Consider the following 20,595-nt stretch of genomic DNA (forward strand, 5'->3'; position numbering starts at 1 on the left):
TTTGCTTTCTCTCTAAGTTTTGACTATGTAATTATTTTAACAAAAATGGAAAGCTTAGCTATTTGCCTCAGATGCAATTTTATCCCAGCTCACTCTGAATATTTTTTCTCCAGGAATTTACTTTTAAAACCAACAAGTTTGTTAAAATGGCTAATACAAAATCAGCTTCCAATAATGAATTATAAATATATCACAGATGTAAGAGCTGGAAGGGACCTTGGAAATCACTGTCCAGTCCCTACAGTTCACAGGTGATAACTGAAACTCAAAGTGTAAGAAGCATTTCTCTACACATTCTCACAAGAAATTTCAACTCCACTTTTTTTTTTTTTTACATCAAGGTTTCTGAACTTTGGAACTATCATGATTTAATTATCTTTTAACCCTCCCCCCCTTTTTACTGATCTTGTTCACTCAGAAATTGATTTCTTAAAAATCAAGTTTTGTTTGTATGCAGTTACACTCTGATGTCAGTGTTAATGTCTCAAATATGATTCAGCTTCTTGTGATCTCTTAGACTTTATGTGTCAGCGAAATTCTGCACACAAACACTGATGAAAAATACAAGTACTCTAACTCAATTTGCTACAGGGAGAATTTCAGGAAGGCACAACACATTCTTCTAAAAACCACAAAAGCAGGCAAAAGTTAGAATACAACACAGAAAAATTATGAAAATTATATATTTTATTTATAGTTTAATCACAAGAACAATTTTTTGTTCAAGATGTAAATACATACTAGAATAAACTCTGTAAAATATACAAAAAATACATACTTTTCCCATGAAAAATTTCTTTATAATAAATAGAAGGGAACACGTGTGTGGCTGATCCTGATAATGCTCCGTGTCTGCTTAGGTTTTCAGTCTGTTGATTTATTTTTAATCTCTTGAAAGAATGGGGGAGTTCCTTCTCCCCTAAAAGGTCGAGATAAATAATGCATGAAGCAATCCTCCCTCCTGATTTTTCCCTTTTCCTCCACGTTTTTCCTTTTGATAGAGAGTTCAGCCTAAATTTCCACGCTTGCATTCAATCATTACAAAGCCTACAAATTATACAATGACTTCTAACCTGGCCCTCTAACAAAACAACTTTTTTCCCCTTATAAATCATAAGAGACAGATGGCAAAATGGAGAAGAAAAAGGAAAGAGAAGGACGGGACAATAGGCATTGTGACGAATCTGGGAAACAGAACAAAGTGCACATCAGAGAGGGAAAGTTTGGTTTGACAGGTGAAATTCCCACAGCCCGCAGACAGCAATGGGAATAAAACAGATGCCAGCCATTGCAAATCTGTGGATAATATTATTACCGGTAAAATCATTCAGATGCTAAGATACATTTGTTTCTACTCGACATTAACATCTCTATGTAGAAGCAAAGGTGAAGAGATCAGAGGAACCAGTTGCATTTCCCCTGGGAGATTCACACGAACCGCTCCGAGTCCCCCTGGTGTTACAGAGAGGGGGAGGAGCGTCAGTCCACTCTGCAAACTCTTTAGACAGGCCACCTTCATCGCTTCCCAGCATCTTTTTAGCCTTAAGAAACGCCCCCCAAATTCTACCATCCTCTTTGACAATAAGCTCCATTACACCGTCAATAAATTAGAGACCGTCTGAAGGAAGGAAACACTTAGCCAGGGAATGCAGCAAACAACCCAGGATTCAGAACGGCTACATCTGCCCCGTGAAGTGAGATGGTTTCCAGGGCATAGAAGTGGGGACAGGAGAGGGGTGGGAGGAGGGCTTGGTCAGGGACAGGAACGGGAACCCACTAAGGCCTGGCGCGGGTAGCAAGGATGGCAGTTCTAGATACAGTCCCTGACTATGGGGAGGTGAGGTGCGTAGCGGTGCTTGTCGGGAGGTGGGGGCTGCCAATAGTCCATGTCAGACCCCGCCGGGCTGGCAGGAGATAAAGTGCAGCTGTAAGGGGACGTGGAGTTGGAGGACGCCGAGGACGACGGCGCTGGGCTGTTGGTGCAGCTCCAGGTGGAGGCAGGCGACGGGCTGTCTCCGCTGCTGCTCAGGGAGGCGCTAGCGCCTCCCGGGCTCAGCAACACGGTCTCGGAAAAGAGCGCCCCCGGCAGGCCTCCGCCGCCACCCCCGCAATGGTCCGCCAGGCGCAGGGTCTCGGTGAGCGCCCAGATATAATTGTGGGCGAAGCGCAGGGTCTCGATCTTGGTGAGCTTGGCGTCCTCGGGGAACGTGGGGAGTACCTCGCGCAGCGCGTCCAGCGCCGCATTGAGGTTGTGCATGCGGTTGCGCTCACGGTTGTTGGCCTTCAGTCTACGGGTCTTCTTGATGCGCTGCACCGTCTCGGCCGTCTTGGCGCCGCGGGAAACGGCCCGCGCCCTGGAGGGGCGCCGCTTACTGCACTCGTGCACCAGACCCAGCAGCCGCGCAGGCCGGCAGCCCTCGGCTCCCGCCGGCGAGCCGCCCAGCGCCCCCGGCCGCGCCTCGGCCCCGCGCGGCCCGCGCGCCCCGCCCGCCGCGCCCAGCTCCTCCTCTTCCTCCTCGTCCGCGCTGGAAGACAGCGGGGTGAGGGCCGCCGAGGCGGGGGAGGCCGAGCCGAGCAGCACCAGCACGTCCTCTTCCTCCTTCAACTCCAACGTCTCGGATTTGACAAACATCCTACCGAAGAGAGCGGGGAGGGAGAAAGAACCAAACGCGATGTAAATACAGAGGCCGAGGCACGTTCTCGGTGTCCGCGGGCAGTACTCCTGCGCGCACCCGCCAGGACTGGTTCGGAACCGCGCCAAGGAAGAACGTAGTTAGGGAGGAAACCCCGCCAGTGCTCTCCAAGCTCAGGAGAGCCCCTGGTTCTGACCCCGCCGCCAGCCAGCCAACCGGGCCCCGCCCTCGGCGGGCTGACCTCAAGGCTGTGTACCGCGCGGAGAGGGGCTACGGCCCCCGGGACGAAGATTCCACGCGAGCAAAGGGCGTTCGGACGTGGTGCAACGGGGTGCCGGAAACACCCTTGCAAGTTAGAAGCCACAGGGCGGATACTTACGTCGTTGCTCCCTAAATGCGTCTCGGCGTCGCTATTATTTGGGCGTGTGCTGCGATTCTCCGCGCTGCCGGGAGCGCAGCGCTGCGTCCTTCTCGGCGCTTGAAAACAGCGGCTCTGGCGCGGCTCCGCGGGGGACCAATCCGGCGGGCGGGTTTGCCAAGAGCCCCGGCGGCCGCGGCGATCCGCCCGGGTCTCGTGTGTTGTGGTGGTGGTGCGTGTCTGTCTGTCAGTCAGTCCTCGGCCGTGCGGCTCCTGGCACGCGACTCCCGGGCACTCCAGTTAAAGCGAAGCTGCTTGTGGTTCAGTGGCTGCGTGTCTGGCACACGACTCTCCTTAAAACCCCTTATATATCACCAAGAAAACAATCAGATCTGCCCCCGGGGCCCCCACCTCCCCCCCACCCCCGGCCGCCGCCTCCTCCTCCCCCTGTGCCGACCCCCCCTTCTCCCCCGCTCTTCCCTCCCCCCGGCTTATTCTTTTCATTGCATTATCATCATTCATTTCTTTCTCTTTCTTCACCCACCTCCCCCCCTCCCCGGCCCTGCCATCCATCCTCCTCCTCCCATCGCCCCCGCCTCTTTTCCCCCTTTATCTAATCAGCATAAAATGGTTCTAAAGCTCCTGTCGGAGCTCAGGGCTGCGGTCGGAGCGGCTGAAGCCGCGGTGGCGGCTTCAGCTCAAGCTGCGGCTGTTGTCGCCGCCGCTGCCCATTGTGATTGGTGGCTCGCGCTCGGCTGGAGCGTGCCGCTAATTTATTAATGAATGGAGGTCGCGAGGCGCAGCTGGCCAATCAGGGCGCCCCGGACTCCGGGAGGCCTGCGAGCCACGCGCACCGGAGCCCGCTCCCTTTCAGCCGCTCATTAGGGGCCGGGGCGCCGGGGGCCTTTGGGGAGACCGAGGCTACCGCCCCCGCCCCCATCCTTGCGGCCGCACGCCCCCCCCCCCCCCCCGCCCCAGCCCTGGCGCGCGCGCCCGCACAGTACCCGCCGCTGCCCGGCCTCTCAGCTCCCGGACGTCGAGATCCGAGGAATTAGTTAATGGGGGTCAGAATGCCGGCGAAAGCAGCTACGCTCTGGTGCCGCCCGGCGTCTCTTGGCAAAGGCTCTTAGGAGCTGCATCAAATAGTAAATGGTTTTAAAAACGCAGTCATTTGGTTAAGGGAGGAATATGTGGTAGGGGTGGCGCGTTGTGGGCACCTGGTGGGCAAGCGTGTTTAAGTTGCAGAGAGACTGGCGTGCGAGGGTGAAGGAAGAGGACCTTGGCGGGTTCGTCGAGGCGTCTCCTAGAAGGAGAGACAGCGAGGGTGGGAGCGGTTGATGGGCTTTTTGCGGACGTGAGAATAAAAGCGCTCACGTGTTGGAGCTAAAAGGGCTCTCCTCATTTTACCTGTGACAAACTGAATCTCCGGGAACTGACACAGGTTTTGTTTGTTTTGTTTTATTTTTCGGGTTAACCCCAGTTTACCGCGGGGCCAGACAACCAGGTGACTTCCTGCGACGGTGGCAGCGAGCGGAGTGGGAGGAGCGGCCGACGGGCAGCTCCCGCGGGCGCCTGGGCTACGCTGACATTTCCGTGACCTCTGCTCCGCGCTGGGGGGCGTTGTAGGGACAAGGGGCCCGTCCTCCCCATACTCCCGGCTTTTCAACGGGAAAATAGAGCTGAGGGTGACTGGACTTCGGGGGAAGCTTGTTCTGCATTGCTCGTCAGCCCTCCCTCTCCTCCTCCTCCTCACGCTCATGCCCACCCTGTTGTCGACGTGGCTGACTTTTCTTAGAGACAGAAGCAGAGCCCCCAGAAGTGTGTACTGGGCCGAGCATTAGACTATGCATGAGTAGTGGCGGTGGATCTGGACTCCGGTAGATAGGAGAGTCTCCCTTAAGATCCCTTCGGCAAACTAAGTTTCAGCAAGGAGCATTTGGAATGTTGGGAGTTGAAAAGTGGCAAGAGAAAAAGATAATTGTCTGCAGGTCTCTGTCTCATTCAGTTTGTAGGAATTGGGGGAAAAGTTTATTTCAGAGAAGGGCACGATGAAAGTGGTTGTTAGTGTTTTGGCATGGTTTTAATTTCATATTTTCTGCAGAGAGTAAGCAGGATTGGAAGGCACAAAGGAAAGAAAATGGAAACTAGAATCCCACGAAAGAGACTTTTGCCCACTTCAGCTCTCTCCAAACTCCAGACTTCCTTCTGTCTCGAAATGATTTTAAGACTGCCACGATTTTCACTTTGCTCACTGATATTTGTGTTTTGCCTCTCCTCCCTTTTGAAAAACAAGTTCCCTAAATTTAAAAGCATTATTTCCCCAGGTTACCTCCTCCATCTTTTCCGAGCAGCTTGATTTCATTTGTGAGAAGTGCAAAAATTTATAAAGAAAGGAGAGACACTTTCAGTCTCCAAAATACAGTATCTGCCTCTCTCACACTTCTTTGGGTCTCTGGTTCTATATCATGAACCTGCAGAATCAGAACTTCATGAAAGAGTTGGATCAAGCAGAAGATCTATCCATAGTAAAAGTTACCAGAAGTGCTTACCATGGTTGCATGTAAGCATTATTTTCCAGGTGATGATCACTGATACCAAACAAACAAGTAAATACTCTTCACAGTCCCCCTAAAAGAAAGCCTTCAAGTCTTGGCTAGCAGGTGGAGACTGAAGGAACACAGGAACACTGCAGTGGATGCAAGATTTTGGGGTTAATTTGAATGGGACAGGGGATGAGAAAGCTGGGTTCTGAGGGAATGATCAAAGACTGCCAGAAATAAATACTGGAATGATTGGAGGAACCTGGAGTGTCAGTCTGTAGATAGCTACGTCTCACACAGGAGTTGCCTACAAAGACAGACAAGCCAATAGACTAATAGAAAGCAAGAAGGGTTTATTTTAGTATCAGTAGAACGGTACCTCTTCGGACCAGTTGTTTTAAAATTTCAGTTTGGCTAGAAGTGCTGGGTTCATCTGATGATAAAATATATTGGGGGGGAAGAACAGAAGCAGAAACCAGTTAAGAAGAGGCTTTTAAAGGAAAGCCTGATCAGTCTTGTATAACTCTAAACAGACACAGAGATCAAGCTGGGTCTAATGCTTAGTGCTAGTGAAACACACAATGGATTTCTTTAGTTGATTGTTAACAGCATTTGGGTGTCTGACTCCCCAGTTGTTATGTTCTCCCAGGATTTTATGTTTTTATGATGCACCGAAAGGGTACATGCTTTCTCTTGTCAAAATCCAAACTTTCTATACTGTCTGTAAGAAGTGAATAATGCATATTTAGGTGTGTCCTCTGCAGATATTTAGTAAAGGTAAAATATTATTAGGGTAAATTTCACATTTCTGATTCCAGAAATTTTCTTTAAAAGAAAAAATTGTGCCAAGAAACTTCAGGTTGTGTACATGTTCAAACACTGACATCAGTCAACCTCCAATCTATGTAAATATAAAGATATCGTGGGCATTACAGAATTTTATCTTTGAAATAAGGGCTTCTTTGGGTGTATGCAGTGGTGTATGTTAGATTACTGTGCAAAGAACAAGAGTTTTAAAAAATCACCCTTTAGATCATCTTGGAATTCTAAGAATTTTGGTTGTATGTTTGTATTATAGCTTTCGAGAGAAGCATCACTCAGTAGTAGAACACTGCTGGAAATATTTCCCACCATGAAGAATATTATTTTTAAAAAGAAAAGAAAAGAAACAACCCCAAGAACAGTCTAACAACGGTAGTGAAATTCAGAAGCCAAGCATTCACACTCAGTTGCAGAATTCTATTTGTTCAGCATTTTGCTCGGTTTTGCTGAAAGAAAGAAATTTCGATTTGTACTCAGATTTGCGAAGACGTGACCAACGCCAAATATCCTTAGCTGGACTCTTCTAGCACTCTTAACTTAAATAAATTCAAGAGGCACTTGTGTGGTCTAAAAGATTGTCCAGATGAAACGAAGCTGAAATATTATGCAAAGGGGGAGGGGAGCGCGTGAATAGCATCAGTGAGGATGGTGACCGAGGGCCGCTCCTGTCCACTGCGTGAACTGTCCTGAAGGGTCAAACTGTTCATCTTCAGCCCCTCTTTCAGTGTGCAATCCTACTTTAAGAGAACAAAAGCTCAAAGCAGGCAGTTATCAAGAAATGGGAACACAATGATTTAAACTCATCCCTAAGCCTTCGAAAGAAAAGGGGTCGAATGCTTGTAGCCAGAGAAAAGTGAAGTAAGGGGAGGGGTGAAAAGGTGGAGATCTTTAGAAAGTCTTTGTTGCTTCTAAGAAGCTTGAACTTTGAGGCCACCCAAAAGCCCTAAAGTTTAGGGTAGGTGTTGCTGTGGGGCCATAGGCTACATCCCATCCACACTTTGACCTCACAAGTGGCCAAAGAGGACAAATGGTCTCCTCCCCAAACTCTTGCTGCGGCAGGTGAATGGGGTAGTGGGGGGTGGGGAGGCCGCGAAGTGGGGTGCTTTTCCCAGAGAGTGCAAGAGGAAAAGTTTGCCTGCGCAGCGAGCCTGTCCCCCAGTTCCCGGTAAATCACCCTTCTTGCACGGAGAGGGTGCATCTACTCTCTGCTAAAAGGACAGGATGACGTGCCTGCCAAGGGGGTTTTTGTACCCTACGTCCTGATCCTCCGAGGGAGCTCTCAGAAAGGCGGAAAGATGGCGAGAACAAGTTAGCCAATCCTGAACATCCTTAGTTCTTCCCTGGGGGGCTACAAACGCAGTTTCCAGAGCCGGGGGAGCCGGACCGGGAAAGAGTAGCTTTCCCAGCCGAGGACTCCTCGCAATCAATGCCAGAGTTCGTTATTTGTGATGACAAGCGCTGGGAGCTAGTGTGAGCTCGGATTTTTTGGCGGTCCCCTTCCGGGGAGTCAAGGAAGCCCGGAGAAATAGCTATGTAAACTCACGCCCCACTTCGTCCCGGACCCCTGCACGGAATTCTCCGCCTCCCCTGGTTTTCCCCCTCGGATCCCGTCCGGGGAGGTTTCCGCATCAACCTAGTCCGGGAGAGGCGCGAGCTTCACCGCGCCAGCCCTTCCCCCTTTCGTATGCTGGTAGCCGCGGAGACATCCACGAGACGAGATGCAAGGCAAGGAAGATCATCCCCTTGCCCCGAAGCCCCATTGCCGAGATCCTTGCCCCAAGCCCGCACAAAGTGCTTTGGTGTCTCAAACCAAATATTCAGGAAACCGAGCTTGACGCACAAGGTCGTTTTGATGGTGGCGAAATCTGCCCAGCAAGTGCTGGGAGGCTCCCTTTCTTCTGCCCCGACCCTAACCTCTCCCCACCCGCTCTGGAAAGGCAGCGCCCTGCAGGCTTCTCTTCACCCCTGATGCGACCCAAGTGCCCCTCTTCTTTCCCAGGGAGGAAAGAAATCACTGTTAGAAGATTTTGCCAATCCCCGCCAGCTTTCTGATTGTTTTCCTCAGGTAAGGGGAAAAGAACAGCCGGCGCGTGAATGGGGGCCTGGGGGCCCACTAGTGAAAGAAGGCTCCCCCACCCTAGTCCTCTGTGCCTGCAAAAAGGGACATTGGCTATCCAGGGGAAAGTGCAAGAAAGAGAGCACTAATCGCTGAACCAGGAGACAAACACGATTACCAGCTCGGAGCCTTGAGTCAGAAAGTCTCATAGACTTTAAGATGTTAATCCCCAGCATAATCCTTCCTTTGGCGTGTAGGAATAGTGCAGCCACAAGAGTTGTTTTGTTATTTATATTGGCGTTTAATAAAACTCAGCCAGTGGTGAATGGGCTGCCCACTCTCCAATGGTAATTAATTCCCTATTTCAGTGACCCAATTGTCCTGGGACAGAGCGTTGGGCCCGTCCCGGTGCCCCGGTCCCCCTTTGTGCGGATACACGGCCCTCGTGCTTCAACAGCTATGGAAACTCATTCTTTTGATGTCATTCAAGGAGTTTTCCTTGGGCATCTTCTAAACTTCAAGGACCCTTTTCTTTCTCCGTTGCATGAAAAGCAGTGCGAGCTTGACCACCTCTGTAGAATTTAATGATTTGGTGAAAGGGCCCTTTGGGGTTTGTATAAGGAGTTAGACTGAGAGAAAGGAAATTTGGCAGCCTCCTCCCCAGCCCGGACAGTACCGAACCTGGAAAACACAAAACTTATTCAGAGCAATGGATAAAGATCTGAAAGCTGATTTTTTCCCCCTCTAATTTCCCCGCTAAAGAAAAAACAGCCCCCACCCCCAACACCGAATTCTCTTCTGGAAAGAAATGTATTCTTTATTGTTGCTGATAGAGATTAAAAGGGTGAGATTGCGGTAAATATATTTGAATCTTTAGGAGAGACGTTTCTTTAATCGTATCTTTGGGGAATAGGATATCAACTTCCCACTTTAACTCATTCATTCAATCATCCTTCCTTCCTGCGTTCAAAATATACTTAACGGGCACCCAATGTGTGCCAAGCACTGTATCAACCTCTGGGAACAATGCGGCACCCAGGATAGACGCGATTCCTACACCATAAAGCTTGCATTCGAATTAGTAGGTAAAAGAGAAAAAAAATTACATAAATCAGGAAACCGTGTGTTATGTAGAGAGTAAGACAGGGTAATAGGGTCGGGAGAGAGCGAGACTACGTTTTGTCTGTTTTTCAGAGACCCCAAGTATACTTTAGATCCCAAAACATTCGGGCTCGACCCTTGTAGCTGATGTTATTCATGCTTTCATACCCGCAAATATTTCTCGCGCGCCCACCGTGTGCCAGGCGCCGTGCGAGACGCGGAGTATCCACGGCGAGCGAACCAGACAGCTGCGGCAGGCTCGGTGGTTGGTCACGTCGGTGCGATAATGCCACCGCTGACACCGCACTCCGCCGAGCGGCGACGGCCGGGGCTCCAGGCCGGGAGGGGGCGGCCGCGGCGCGCCCGGGCAGCGCTCCCTGCACAAGTAGCTCTTCTATGTCTTTATACGCACTTCCAAAAAAACTTCGCAAGTCACAGAAACAATACAGAATTCAACTAAGAAAATACAGAGTGAACCATATGGCCTGGGTGGCTCGAGTCGGCTGCATTTTCCTCCAAACAAAGAAGGGATTGAGAGTTGAAGGAAAGGAGAAAAAAACCAACTTTCCGGCTGATGAAGCTGTTGTCTGGAGGCAATGATCCCAAATCTGAAGGCTTTATTCCGGCTCCGACGGAGACGTGATATGTCATATGATTAGCATCTTTCATATTTACAAGAGTGGTATGGGCTGCCAGTCTTGAGAGAAAGGCCAGAGAAAGAAGGGGGCATATGCTGAAATGGATTTTGCATTTGAAAGAGAGAAAGGAGATCGGATAAATACACTTAAACGAGGATTTCGTTTTACTCCTGTTGAGTTCTAATGGATTGTTGATTGAGATTTTAGGGGCCTGGAACCGAGGTGTCAGCAGTAATTTAAAGAAGGCATTCAGTCCCCCAGCGCCTCTTTTCTCCATTTCCCCCTCGCACCCCTCCCACCGTCTCTCATTTACGCCTTCAAGCAGTACCCGGACGGAGAAGGCTTTTAAAACAAAACACAAAACAGGATCTCACGCGAGGGCGATATCCGAGGGAACCCGAACGCTGATGGGTTTGGAGGAGGCGCCCCCTACCGCCGGCCGCGCCCCCGGGGGTCATGTTCCCTTCCTGACACACGTAGAGTTAGCAAGTCCCGCAGCTCGTCCGGGAGAGCTGGGTGCGCGGCGAGGTCCTGGCGCCCCCTGGCGGGACCACGGGGGACTACGACGGGGTCCCGGGGTCCGCCGGCGGCAAACAAGACTTTGGGCTGGCCATCACTTAGCAGTTTCTCCCGGCACACCCTCTAGAGCCTTCCATCTGGACTCGTATTACAAACGCATGGTACCGGCTGCTTCTAACCGTCAGACCCAAAAGCGTCAGTGGTGTGGGCCTCTGAGCCGAAATAAACATACAAGACACCACCCCCCCCAGCAGTTCCGATAGCAGCCAAGTTTGAGACCAAGGAGGCCTAGGCCCCAAGACTTTTGTTTTGAGGATTTCTCTATTCAACAGCTAGAAATGATGCCAAGATGCAATAGACTAAGGAAAAGGCTTGGGTTCCAGACTGTTAAAAGGACTTCATATGCACTTACCAGGCATACATTGTGTCTGTATATTATGTAATGTGTGTAGATGAATGTTTCTCCTTACACACACAGAACCACTTGCCAGATTCCTTCTCAGATTGCTTGTCGTTCCTCTGGTATATGTTTTTTTCTTTCCAATTGCTATTCGAAACACATTTTAGCCAGATATCAGACATGTTGGGAGAAGGGGCAATGAGGCACATAGGGCCAGTTGCCTTAAGCCTCATTCTCTGTATTCAGGTGCCCAAATTATTTCTGCTCCCCATTTTTATTTCTTTACCACTAAAATTTACTTGTCCTTAACTTTTTCAGGCAAATTGTACATTCCCAAGTGTCAAAGATACTTTTATACTTTTAGCACTTCACCCGTGAATCTTTTAAGCTTGCCCATACTTACCAATAGGAGTCTAACAATATATTTCACAATAATGAAATATCATGCAGACTTTATAATATTTTTGGCAGATATTTAATCTTTAAAATCATGATGTAATGCTTAGTATGACTCCAATTTGTAGACAATATGTATATCTGGATAATTGCAGGGAAATAATAAACACATACATCCTGGAGAGAAAAATATTTATAGAGCATATTTTTTATTTTTTTTTTTTTTGCCATTGGGTAGTGTTTTCTTCTTTGTGTTTTCCAGGTAAATTTGGGAACACTTATAATCAGAAATTATTATTTACCAGCCACTGGCCTTCTGGAGGCCACCTTTGTCTTTTGTAGTCTTTGTCAAAGATTGAAAATAAATTTCAGATGAGAGCTCTCTGAAGTGGGCTGAAGTGGGGTGAGTTATATCATAGAAGTCCTCCACAGTTAAAGTTAAGGACCAAGCAGATGGACCATTTGGGTTGATATGGGCTTCTGTAACTTGAAAACCGACGTTTAAAACTTGTTCTTGAACTACAATGTAAACATTGTTGTGTCGAACAGAAACATTTAATGCTAATTTCAGTATTTTTGTAAATCACAACTCTTGGGGTTGGACAGAGAAAGGAAATCTCCTTGATGCTATTATTTTCTGTATTCTGGGTAAATAACATCTAATTTTCCCAAAGAGAGGAGATCTCATCATAGATAAGGTTTTGATAGATAGCTAAAGAAAGATATTTTACCCATGTCTCAAATATATCCCCCTTTTAAATAACACTGGTTAACAGAAAATTCTTTGTGTCTAATCTTTCTTAAATGTATTTCTTCTTGACCTGTTCTCAGTAGTGATTAAAAATTTTCTTCCTCTCTCATTCTATGCTTGAAAATACAGCATTTAGTGCTTCTATTTTAAAAATAATCAGGGTCTAGAAATTGTTTAATTCTGAGTTTTGCTTTCCTCTGCTTTTAGGGTTTTGGCTTTCTCTGTTGTCAGAACCCATCTTTACCCTGAAGGAGGCTACTGTGGGTTTCTATTTTACTTTGCATTTTTATAGCACCAATCACCACACTGAAACTATGTTGTGTTATTGTCCAGGCATGAGGCAGCAGGATTGAGAATAAGAGAAAGGAAAGGATTTGCAAGAGGAAAATAGCATTCCTCTCAGCAAATTCTCTTTTTCTCCAAGGTTTTTTTAAGGCTTTGAGAGTTCATTTTTTTCTTGAAGGAAGAAAAAGAATAATGTCACAATTCAATATTGAGCAGAAAAATCAAGAGATACTTTCTAAATTTTTTTTTTATGGTATATGTGTGCTAAGAAATTTCTGAAAAAGAAAATAAAACTTGTTTTTAAGTTTCCCAGCTGCATAGATCTAATATGCCCCTAAAAATTGGAGGAAAATATAGTTTATTATTTGCATGAGTCTGATGACCTCTCTATCCTTATGCTTCAAATTATTTGAGCTATACTGGATTTGAGATCAACACTTTCTCAGAAAATGAGACATTGGAAGGCTTAAAGGAATATGTTTTAGGGCTAACTGCATTGTTCCTTAGGATAAATTGCTAGCTACTCCCAAAGAATCACATAGTGTTTGTTTTCTTCTCTGAATGGCCCCAGGTCTCACGAAATAGGCATCAACAGTGCTTACCTTCCCCCATAGTGATGCTTGGAAACAATTCTTTTGTTCAAAATAAGCTAATTAAGGAGTAGTGTCTTATTAAAATAACAGCTTTTTCCTTCCCTCTTATCCCAAAAGCTCAAAGTGCTTTTTCTTCTTCTCATAAAATAGGAATGGTAAGACATACAGACTTTTGGGGTGCCTGGGTAGCTCAGTCAATTAAGCCTCCAACTCGATTTCAGCTCAGGTCATGATCCAGGGTGTGGGATCAAACCCCATGTTGGGCTCCATGCTGGGTGTGGAGACTGCTTAAGATTGTCTCTCTCCCTCTCCCTCTACCCATCACCTCGTCTCTCCCTCTCTAAAAAAATAAAAATAAAAATTTGGCCAAGAAAGAATACCTAGTGATTTCAATCACAATTTGGCAGTTGGAAATTTATGGAGAAATAAATCTAACTAGAGAACACAGAGTAAATTTAACCATTGTAGAGAATCAAGTCAAAATTTAAGTTAACATAGCATTCACAGAGATGAGGACTGTTAGTCACTTTTTCCTCCTCTTTCTTTTCGTTAATCAATATTGATTACATGGTACATAGCTCATAGCTGTGCCAAGGCTGTGTCAGATCAATATCAGTGATCTTAACAAAAATGTCTTCTAAAGGAATGATTTCTTTTGCAGTTTTTTCTCCATTTTGTCTTTCCCCATATTTTTAGGTTGCAGTGAACAGCCCAAAGAGACAGTGTTTTCTGGTTGATACCTGATGGAAACTGAGAAATTAGAAAATACTTCTTGTAGAAGGGAGGCAGACTTACAATGAACCAGGCACTGTACCAGGTAGCAACTTGCAATCTATTATTTCATTTCACTCTCACACAAATCCCAAGGAGGACATTATTGTTGTGACCATTTTCACAAACAAGGAAACTATTGCCTAAGGGCACATATTAATTAAAGGTCAGGATCCCAGTCACAGAGTAGATCTGTCACACTGTTTATCCATACTTGAGGACTCCAAGCCTATGCCGTTTCCTTGAGAAATGAACAGAAGAAATATTTGAAACAATAATGACTGAAATTTCCCCCCAAATTAATATCAGACACCAAGCCACAGATCCAGAAACCTGAGAGAATACCAAGCAGGATAAATGCTCCACCCCCCCTGCCCCCCAAAAAACCCACATAGGCCTATCATTTTCAAATTACAAGAAATCAAAGAAAAAAATCCTAAAAGAAGCTGGGGTGGGGGGACACCTTACCTATAGAGGAACAAAGGTAAGAATTACAGCTGACTTCTCAGAAACCATGTAGGCAAGAGGGTGGAGTGAAATATTTAAACTGTTGAGATAATTGGGGCACCTGAGTAGCTCAGTCAGTTGAGCTCCCGACTCCTGATTTCTGCTCAGGTCGTGATCTCAGGGTTGTGAGATTGAGCCCGGTATCAGGCTCCATGCTGGGTGTGGAGCCTGCTTAAGATTCTCTCCCTCTGCCACTCCCCGCCCCTGCTCTCTCTCTCTTAAAAAAAAAAAAAAAAAAGTTGACACACAAAAAATCCCCACCCACCCAAAATTCTGTACCCTGAGAAGTTATCCTTCAAAAGTGAAGGAGAAAAAAAGACTTTCTCAGAAAAACAAAAATTGGACGGTTTTTTGCCAGTAGACCTGCCTTACCAGAAATGTTAGAAGAAATTCTTTAGAGGGGCGCCTGGGTGGCTCAGTTGATTAAGTGACTGCCTTCGGCTCAGGTCATGATCCTGGAGTCCTGGGATTGAGTCCCACGTCAGGCTCCCTGCTCAGTGGAGGGGTCTGCTTCTCCCTCTGGCCCTCCCCCCTCTCATGCTCTCTCATCCTCTCTCTCTCAAATAAAATAAATAAAATCTTAAAAAAAAAAAAAAAAAAAAAAAGAAATTCTTTAGAGAGAAGGAAAATTAAAAAAAAAAAAGGCATGTGGCAAAATCCAATACTCATTCAGGATAAAAACCCCCAGTAAATTGGGAATAGAAAGGAACTTCGCCAACTTGATAAATGTTATCTACAAAAAACCTACAGCTAATAGCATATGTAATGGTGAGGAACTCAAAGTTTTCCCACTGAGATCAGGTATAAGGCAGGATATTTCCTCTCATCATTCCTTTTCAGCATCATACTGGAAGTTCTTAGTAATGCAATAAGGTAGGACTAGGAAATAAAAGGGACAGAAGTTAGGAAAGAAGATGTAAAACTATCTTTGTTCATAGATGATATGATTAATCTATGTAGAAAATCCAAAACAGTCCACAAAAATCTCCTAAAACTAATAAGCGATCATAGCAAGGTTGCCATTTACAAGGTTAATAAACAAATATTAATTGTTTTCCTATATAGCAACAATGAACAAGTGGACTCTGGAATTAAAAGCACAATACTATTTACATTTGCACCTGATTGAATGAGATACTTAGGTATGAATCTGTCAAAATAAACAATATATGAGGAAAACTACAAAGCTCTGAAGAACAAAATCAAATAACTAAATAAATATGTATTCCATCTTTATGCATAGGAAGACTCAATATTGTCAAGATGTCCGTTCTTCCCACCTTGACCTACCAATCCAGTGTAACCCCAATCAAAATCCCAACAAATTATTTTATGGATATCGACAAACTGGTTCTAAGGTTTGTATTCAAGGCATAAGACCCAGAACAGCCAACACAATATTGAAGGAGAAGAACAAAATTGAAAGACTGATGCTACCAACTTCAAGGATTACTATAAAGTTTTAGTAATCAAGGCAGCATGGTATTGGTAAAAGAATAGACAAATAGACCAAAGGAACAGTGGGGCGCTTGGGTGGCTCAGTCGTTAAGCATCTGCCTTAGGCTCAGGTCATGATCCCAGGGTCCTGGGATCGAACCCCGCATCGGGGCTCTGCTCTGCGGGAAGCCTGCTTCTCCCTCTCCTACTCCCCCTGCTTGTGTTCCTCTCTCGCTGTGTCTCTCTGTCAAATAAATAAATAAATAAAATCTTTAAAAAAAAAAAAAAAAGACCAAAGGAACAGAATAGAGAGTCCGGAAACAGACCCCTATAAATATAGTCTACTGATCTTTGACAACGGAGCCAAGGATAGTCTCTTGAACAAATGATGCTGGAACAACTGGACATGCACCTGCAAAAAAATGAATCTAGACACAGACCTTACACTCTCCATAAAACACTAAGCAAAGTGGATCATAGACCTAAATGTGAAATGCAAAACTATAAAACTCCTAGGAAAAAACATAGGAGAAAACCTAGAGAACCTTAGGTATGGTGATGCCTTTTTTGATACAACACCAAGGGTACTATCCATAAAAGAAATAGATGATAGGTTATGCTTCATTAAAACTAAAAACTTCTGCACACACAAAAAGAAAAGATCAAGAGAATTAGAAGACAAGCCACAGACTGGGAGAAAGTATTTGCAAAAGACATATCTGATAAAGGACTATTGTCCCAAACATACAAAAATCTTAACACCTTGCCAAAGAGAATATACAGATGGCAAATAAGCATATGAAAAGATGCTCCACACCATATGTCACCAGGGAAATGTGAATTAAAACAACGAGATACCACTACACATCTATAAAATGGCCCAAATCCAGAACATCACCACCACCAAATGCTGGTTGGAATATGGAGCAACAAGGAACTCTCATTCATTGCTGTTGGGAATGCAAATTGGTATAGCTACTTTGGAAGATAGTTTGGTAGGGTTTTTTTTTTTAATATTTTATTTATTTATTTGAGAGAGAGAAAGAACGAGCAGCGGGGAGGGGCGGGGGGGAGAGAGAGAGAAGCAGACTCCCTGCTGAGCAGGAAGCCAGATGCGGGGCTCAATCCCAGAACCCAGAGATCATGACCTGAGCTGAAGGCAAACACTTAACAGACTGAGCCACCCAGGTGCGCTCCAGTTTGGGTAGTTTCTTACAAAACTAAATATAGGGCAGTCTATGTGGCTCAGTTGGTTAAGCATCTGTCTTCCGCTCAAGTCATGATCTCTGGGCCCTGGGATTGAGCCCCACCTCAGGCTCCCTGCTCAGTGGTGAGACTGCTTCTCCCTCTCCCTTTGCCCCCACCCCCCGCTTGTGCTCTCTCATGTTCTTGCTCTCTCAAATAAGTAAAATCTTAAACAACAACAACAACAACAACAATATACTCTTACTATATGATCCAGCAATCACACTGCTGGGTATTTACCCAAAGGAGTTGAAAACATGTTCAAACAAAAAACTGAACATGGATGTTTATAGCAGCTTTACTCATAATTGCTAAAACTTGGAAGTAACCAAGATGTCCTTCAGTAGGTGAAGGACTTGTAGTACATCCAGACAATGGAATATTATTCAATGCTAAAAAGAAATGAGCTATCAAGCCATGAAATGACATGGAGGAACCTTAAATGCATATTACTAAGTGAAAGAAGCCAATATGAAAAGTACATAATTATACGGCTCTAACCCCATGACATTTTGGAAAAGGCAAAACTATAAAAAGATCAGTGGTTACCAGGGGTGGGGAGATGAATAGGTAGAGCACAGAGGATTTTTAGGGCACTGTATATATTCTGTATGATAATGATGAATATATCATTATATTATTTGTCCAAACCCATAGAATTGGAATATACAACACCAAGAGTAAACCCTATGGTAAACTATAAACTTTGGGTGATTATGATATGTCCATGTAGGTTCATCCTTGGTAAAAAAAAAAAAAAATGTACCATCCTGGTGAGTGATATTGACAATGGGGGGAGGCTAGGCATGTGTGGGGCAGGAGGTATCTGGGAAATCTCTATACTACCTTCTCAATTTTGTTGTAAGCCTAACTGATCTAAAAAAATCATTGAAAACAACAAAAGAGGGGTGCCTGACTGGCTCAGTCAGAAAAGCATGTGACTCTTGACCTTGGGGTTGTGGGTTTGAGCCTCACTTTGGGGGTAGAGATAAACAAATTTTTAAATTTTTAAAAAATAAATAAAACAACAAAATATAAATTCTAAGGACTCTCCTTGAGTGTAGGGAGAAAAAAGTCAAAGATATAGACAACATTAAGGATAAAATACTTAGAGGATCAGTCCAGGAGTCCATCATCTAACCAGCAAGTTTCAGAGAAAACAGAGAAAATACAGAAGATGAAATTATCTCAGATGTGAAGGACTGGTGAACAGATTTAAAACAACTACTGTATGTTCATAGAATATTACTCAGAATTAAAAGAGATGAAATGCTGATACACATAATAACATGGATATACCTCAAAAACATGTTGAGTAAAAAGAGTTGAAAGAGTAGATACTGTGTGAGTCGATTTATATGAAGTTTTAAGGCAGGCAAAACTAATCTGTAGTGACAGAGTAGATTAGTGGTAACCTTGAGTGGAGGAGGGATTGACTTCATGGGATTTTTGTATGTTAGGAAAATCATTCTAGTAGAAGAGTGACTGGAGGCAATGAGTTGAAGAGATTAGGGACATGAACTTCTGGGCACATGGAATCTGTGAAATCAGTTATCATAAATGTGTTGTGGCACCCAGCGGCCCAGGTGTGAGAAATGGAAAGGATGTTTGGACTAATCAATCCATGGTTAGAGTTTTATCAGCTAGAAAAGAACTGCAGCAAAGAGTCAATGCACCAAGGCAGTTGAACATGATTAAACACAATGTTGTCTGGGCAGACAGGAAAAGATCAAAGGAGGCCGATAGATTGGCAGAACAGTAAAGAGTCAGGAGATGAGACATCATGATGAAGCCAGGAAGTACATGTTGGGGAAGTGAGGGAGAGGCTGTGGTCCATGGCAGACTGGAGTAATTTAGGTTGATGACAAATCCCAGGCGATTTTTTAAAAAGTATAGACAACATGGAATGAACTCTAAGATAATCTTGTTCAGTGAAAAAGGCAAGGTACAAGAAAGTATGTATAGTAGACTACTGTGTAGAAGGGCAACACCATTGATATTTATTTACTTGTATGTTAGTAAAATATTTCTGGAAAGAAATATAAGAACCTTATAGTATTGGTTGACTCTGGGGAAGAAAACTGGGTAGCTGGGGGATACAAGAGGGAGGTAGTCTTTACACTCTATTCCCTTTTGTTCCTCTTGAATATTGAATCATGTGTATGTTATTACCTATTCAAAAATATATTTAAAAAGTAAACCAAAAAAGGAGAAAACATGATATAATGAATAAAAACAGAATACAAAGTGAGGTATGTATGCTTCAAGTATATAAATTAGGTATGTATATAAAACAAATACCAGAAGGTACGATAAATAAGCTCAGTTCGATCTGTTTAAAAACAGAAGAAAATGTTTAAAAAGAAGGAAAATACATCTCCTGGACATTCCAGATTTTCTATTATTCAATGGTTAAACACTGAGCACCTATTGTTCTGGTGCTGGTCCCAAATTAGAAATGCAAAATATGGTTCTGAAGAGCCACTGGCACTAAAGTTATGAATGTAGTTCCTTTGCAATATGTTCTTTATTCTGTATTTAGTCCCGTATATTCAGTCAGCTTGCTTATAGAGTATGCCTGGCACATGAAAGTAAGTCTCTTACAACAATGTCTAGATTCAGCAATTACCTTCAAATGCTGTTCATTACACTTTGCCTGATGCCTTGATTTTATACTCATGTGATGTCTCCATGTGGGTCTGGAAGGACATCACTATCCATTCAAAACACTGGTAGGGCCTATGATACTTAAAAAGAGTCACAGACCAGTTGGAGATGTCATCTGGTTATACACACATGTGCACACAAACACACACACACCCCATCTGTGCTGAAAGACCTGGAATATTTTCATGCCTCAGAATTTGTCAACCATGGATCTTCCCTACTAGTTCCCTCCCTCCACGCACAACCAGCCCTCTATTTCTCAATGCCTTACCTGGTCTTCAAAGATCTGGCCTCCACCTCACACACCAAAGCCTGACGCTGACTCTAGGGATAAAGAACCTGAGAATATAAGAAACCATGTATCTGAGCTCCCAATGTCATTATGGCCATGGTAGTTCTTGTTTATTTAGAAGCACACCCTCCAAAATAATGGTCAAAAAAGCCTGATTTTCTTACCTCAAGAATTCCGCCAAATTTCTTTATCAGGGAGAACTTTAGCTTTCCCCACATAGGGGCAGGGTGGTACGTATAACTAATTCACCTATACTCCATGCTTGGGCTGACAAATAAAACAAGCTGCACATATGTGTTCCAGAATATTGAACCAGGCTGCTCTCCATTGAATACAGGACCAGCCACAGAGTAGATGCTAAATGAATGCCCTGACTTCGACTGAACCAAAGAATCCTTTCTATTCCCAAAAGCCACAAATCTATCATAATTCAGCCAATAAAATAAATGTACTCAAAATTTTCGTTTTAAAAGAGGTGCCCTAAGACTCTCACTTAGAAAGTCTTCTCTCTACTGGTTCTTTAACCTGAAAGTTGATCACTTCCTGATTTTTCACACACACAAACACACACACACCCTCATTTA

At 44.7% G+C, this 20,595-nt stretch overlaps 1 protein-coding gene across 1 annotated transcript; it reads right to left on the reverse strand.

Annotated features, from left to right (window-relative positions):
- Window positions 1-760: 760 nt before the first annotated feature.
- Window positions 761-2,632, reverse strand: NEUROG2 (neurogenin 2). Its single transcript, XM_045879398.2, has one exon. It carries the CDS (start codon window positions 2,630-2,632, stop codon window positions 1,811-1,813), a length of 822 nt encoding a protein of 273 aa, XP_045735354.1. The 3' UTR covers window positions 761-1,810.
- Window positions 2,633-20,595: the final 17,963 nt, after the last annotated feature.

This window comes from Mirounga angustirostris, unplaced genomic scaffold, assembly GCF_029215605.1.
Source record: "Mirounga angustirostris isolate CCGP_5_RB_7025 unplaced genomic scaffold, mMirAng1.0.hap1 SCAF_2, whole genome shotgun sequence".
In the NCBI taxonomy this organism is placed as follows: Eukaryota; Metazoa; Chordata; class Mammalia; order Carnivora; family Phocidae; genus Mirounga; species Mirounga angustirostris.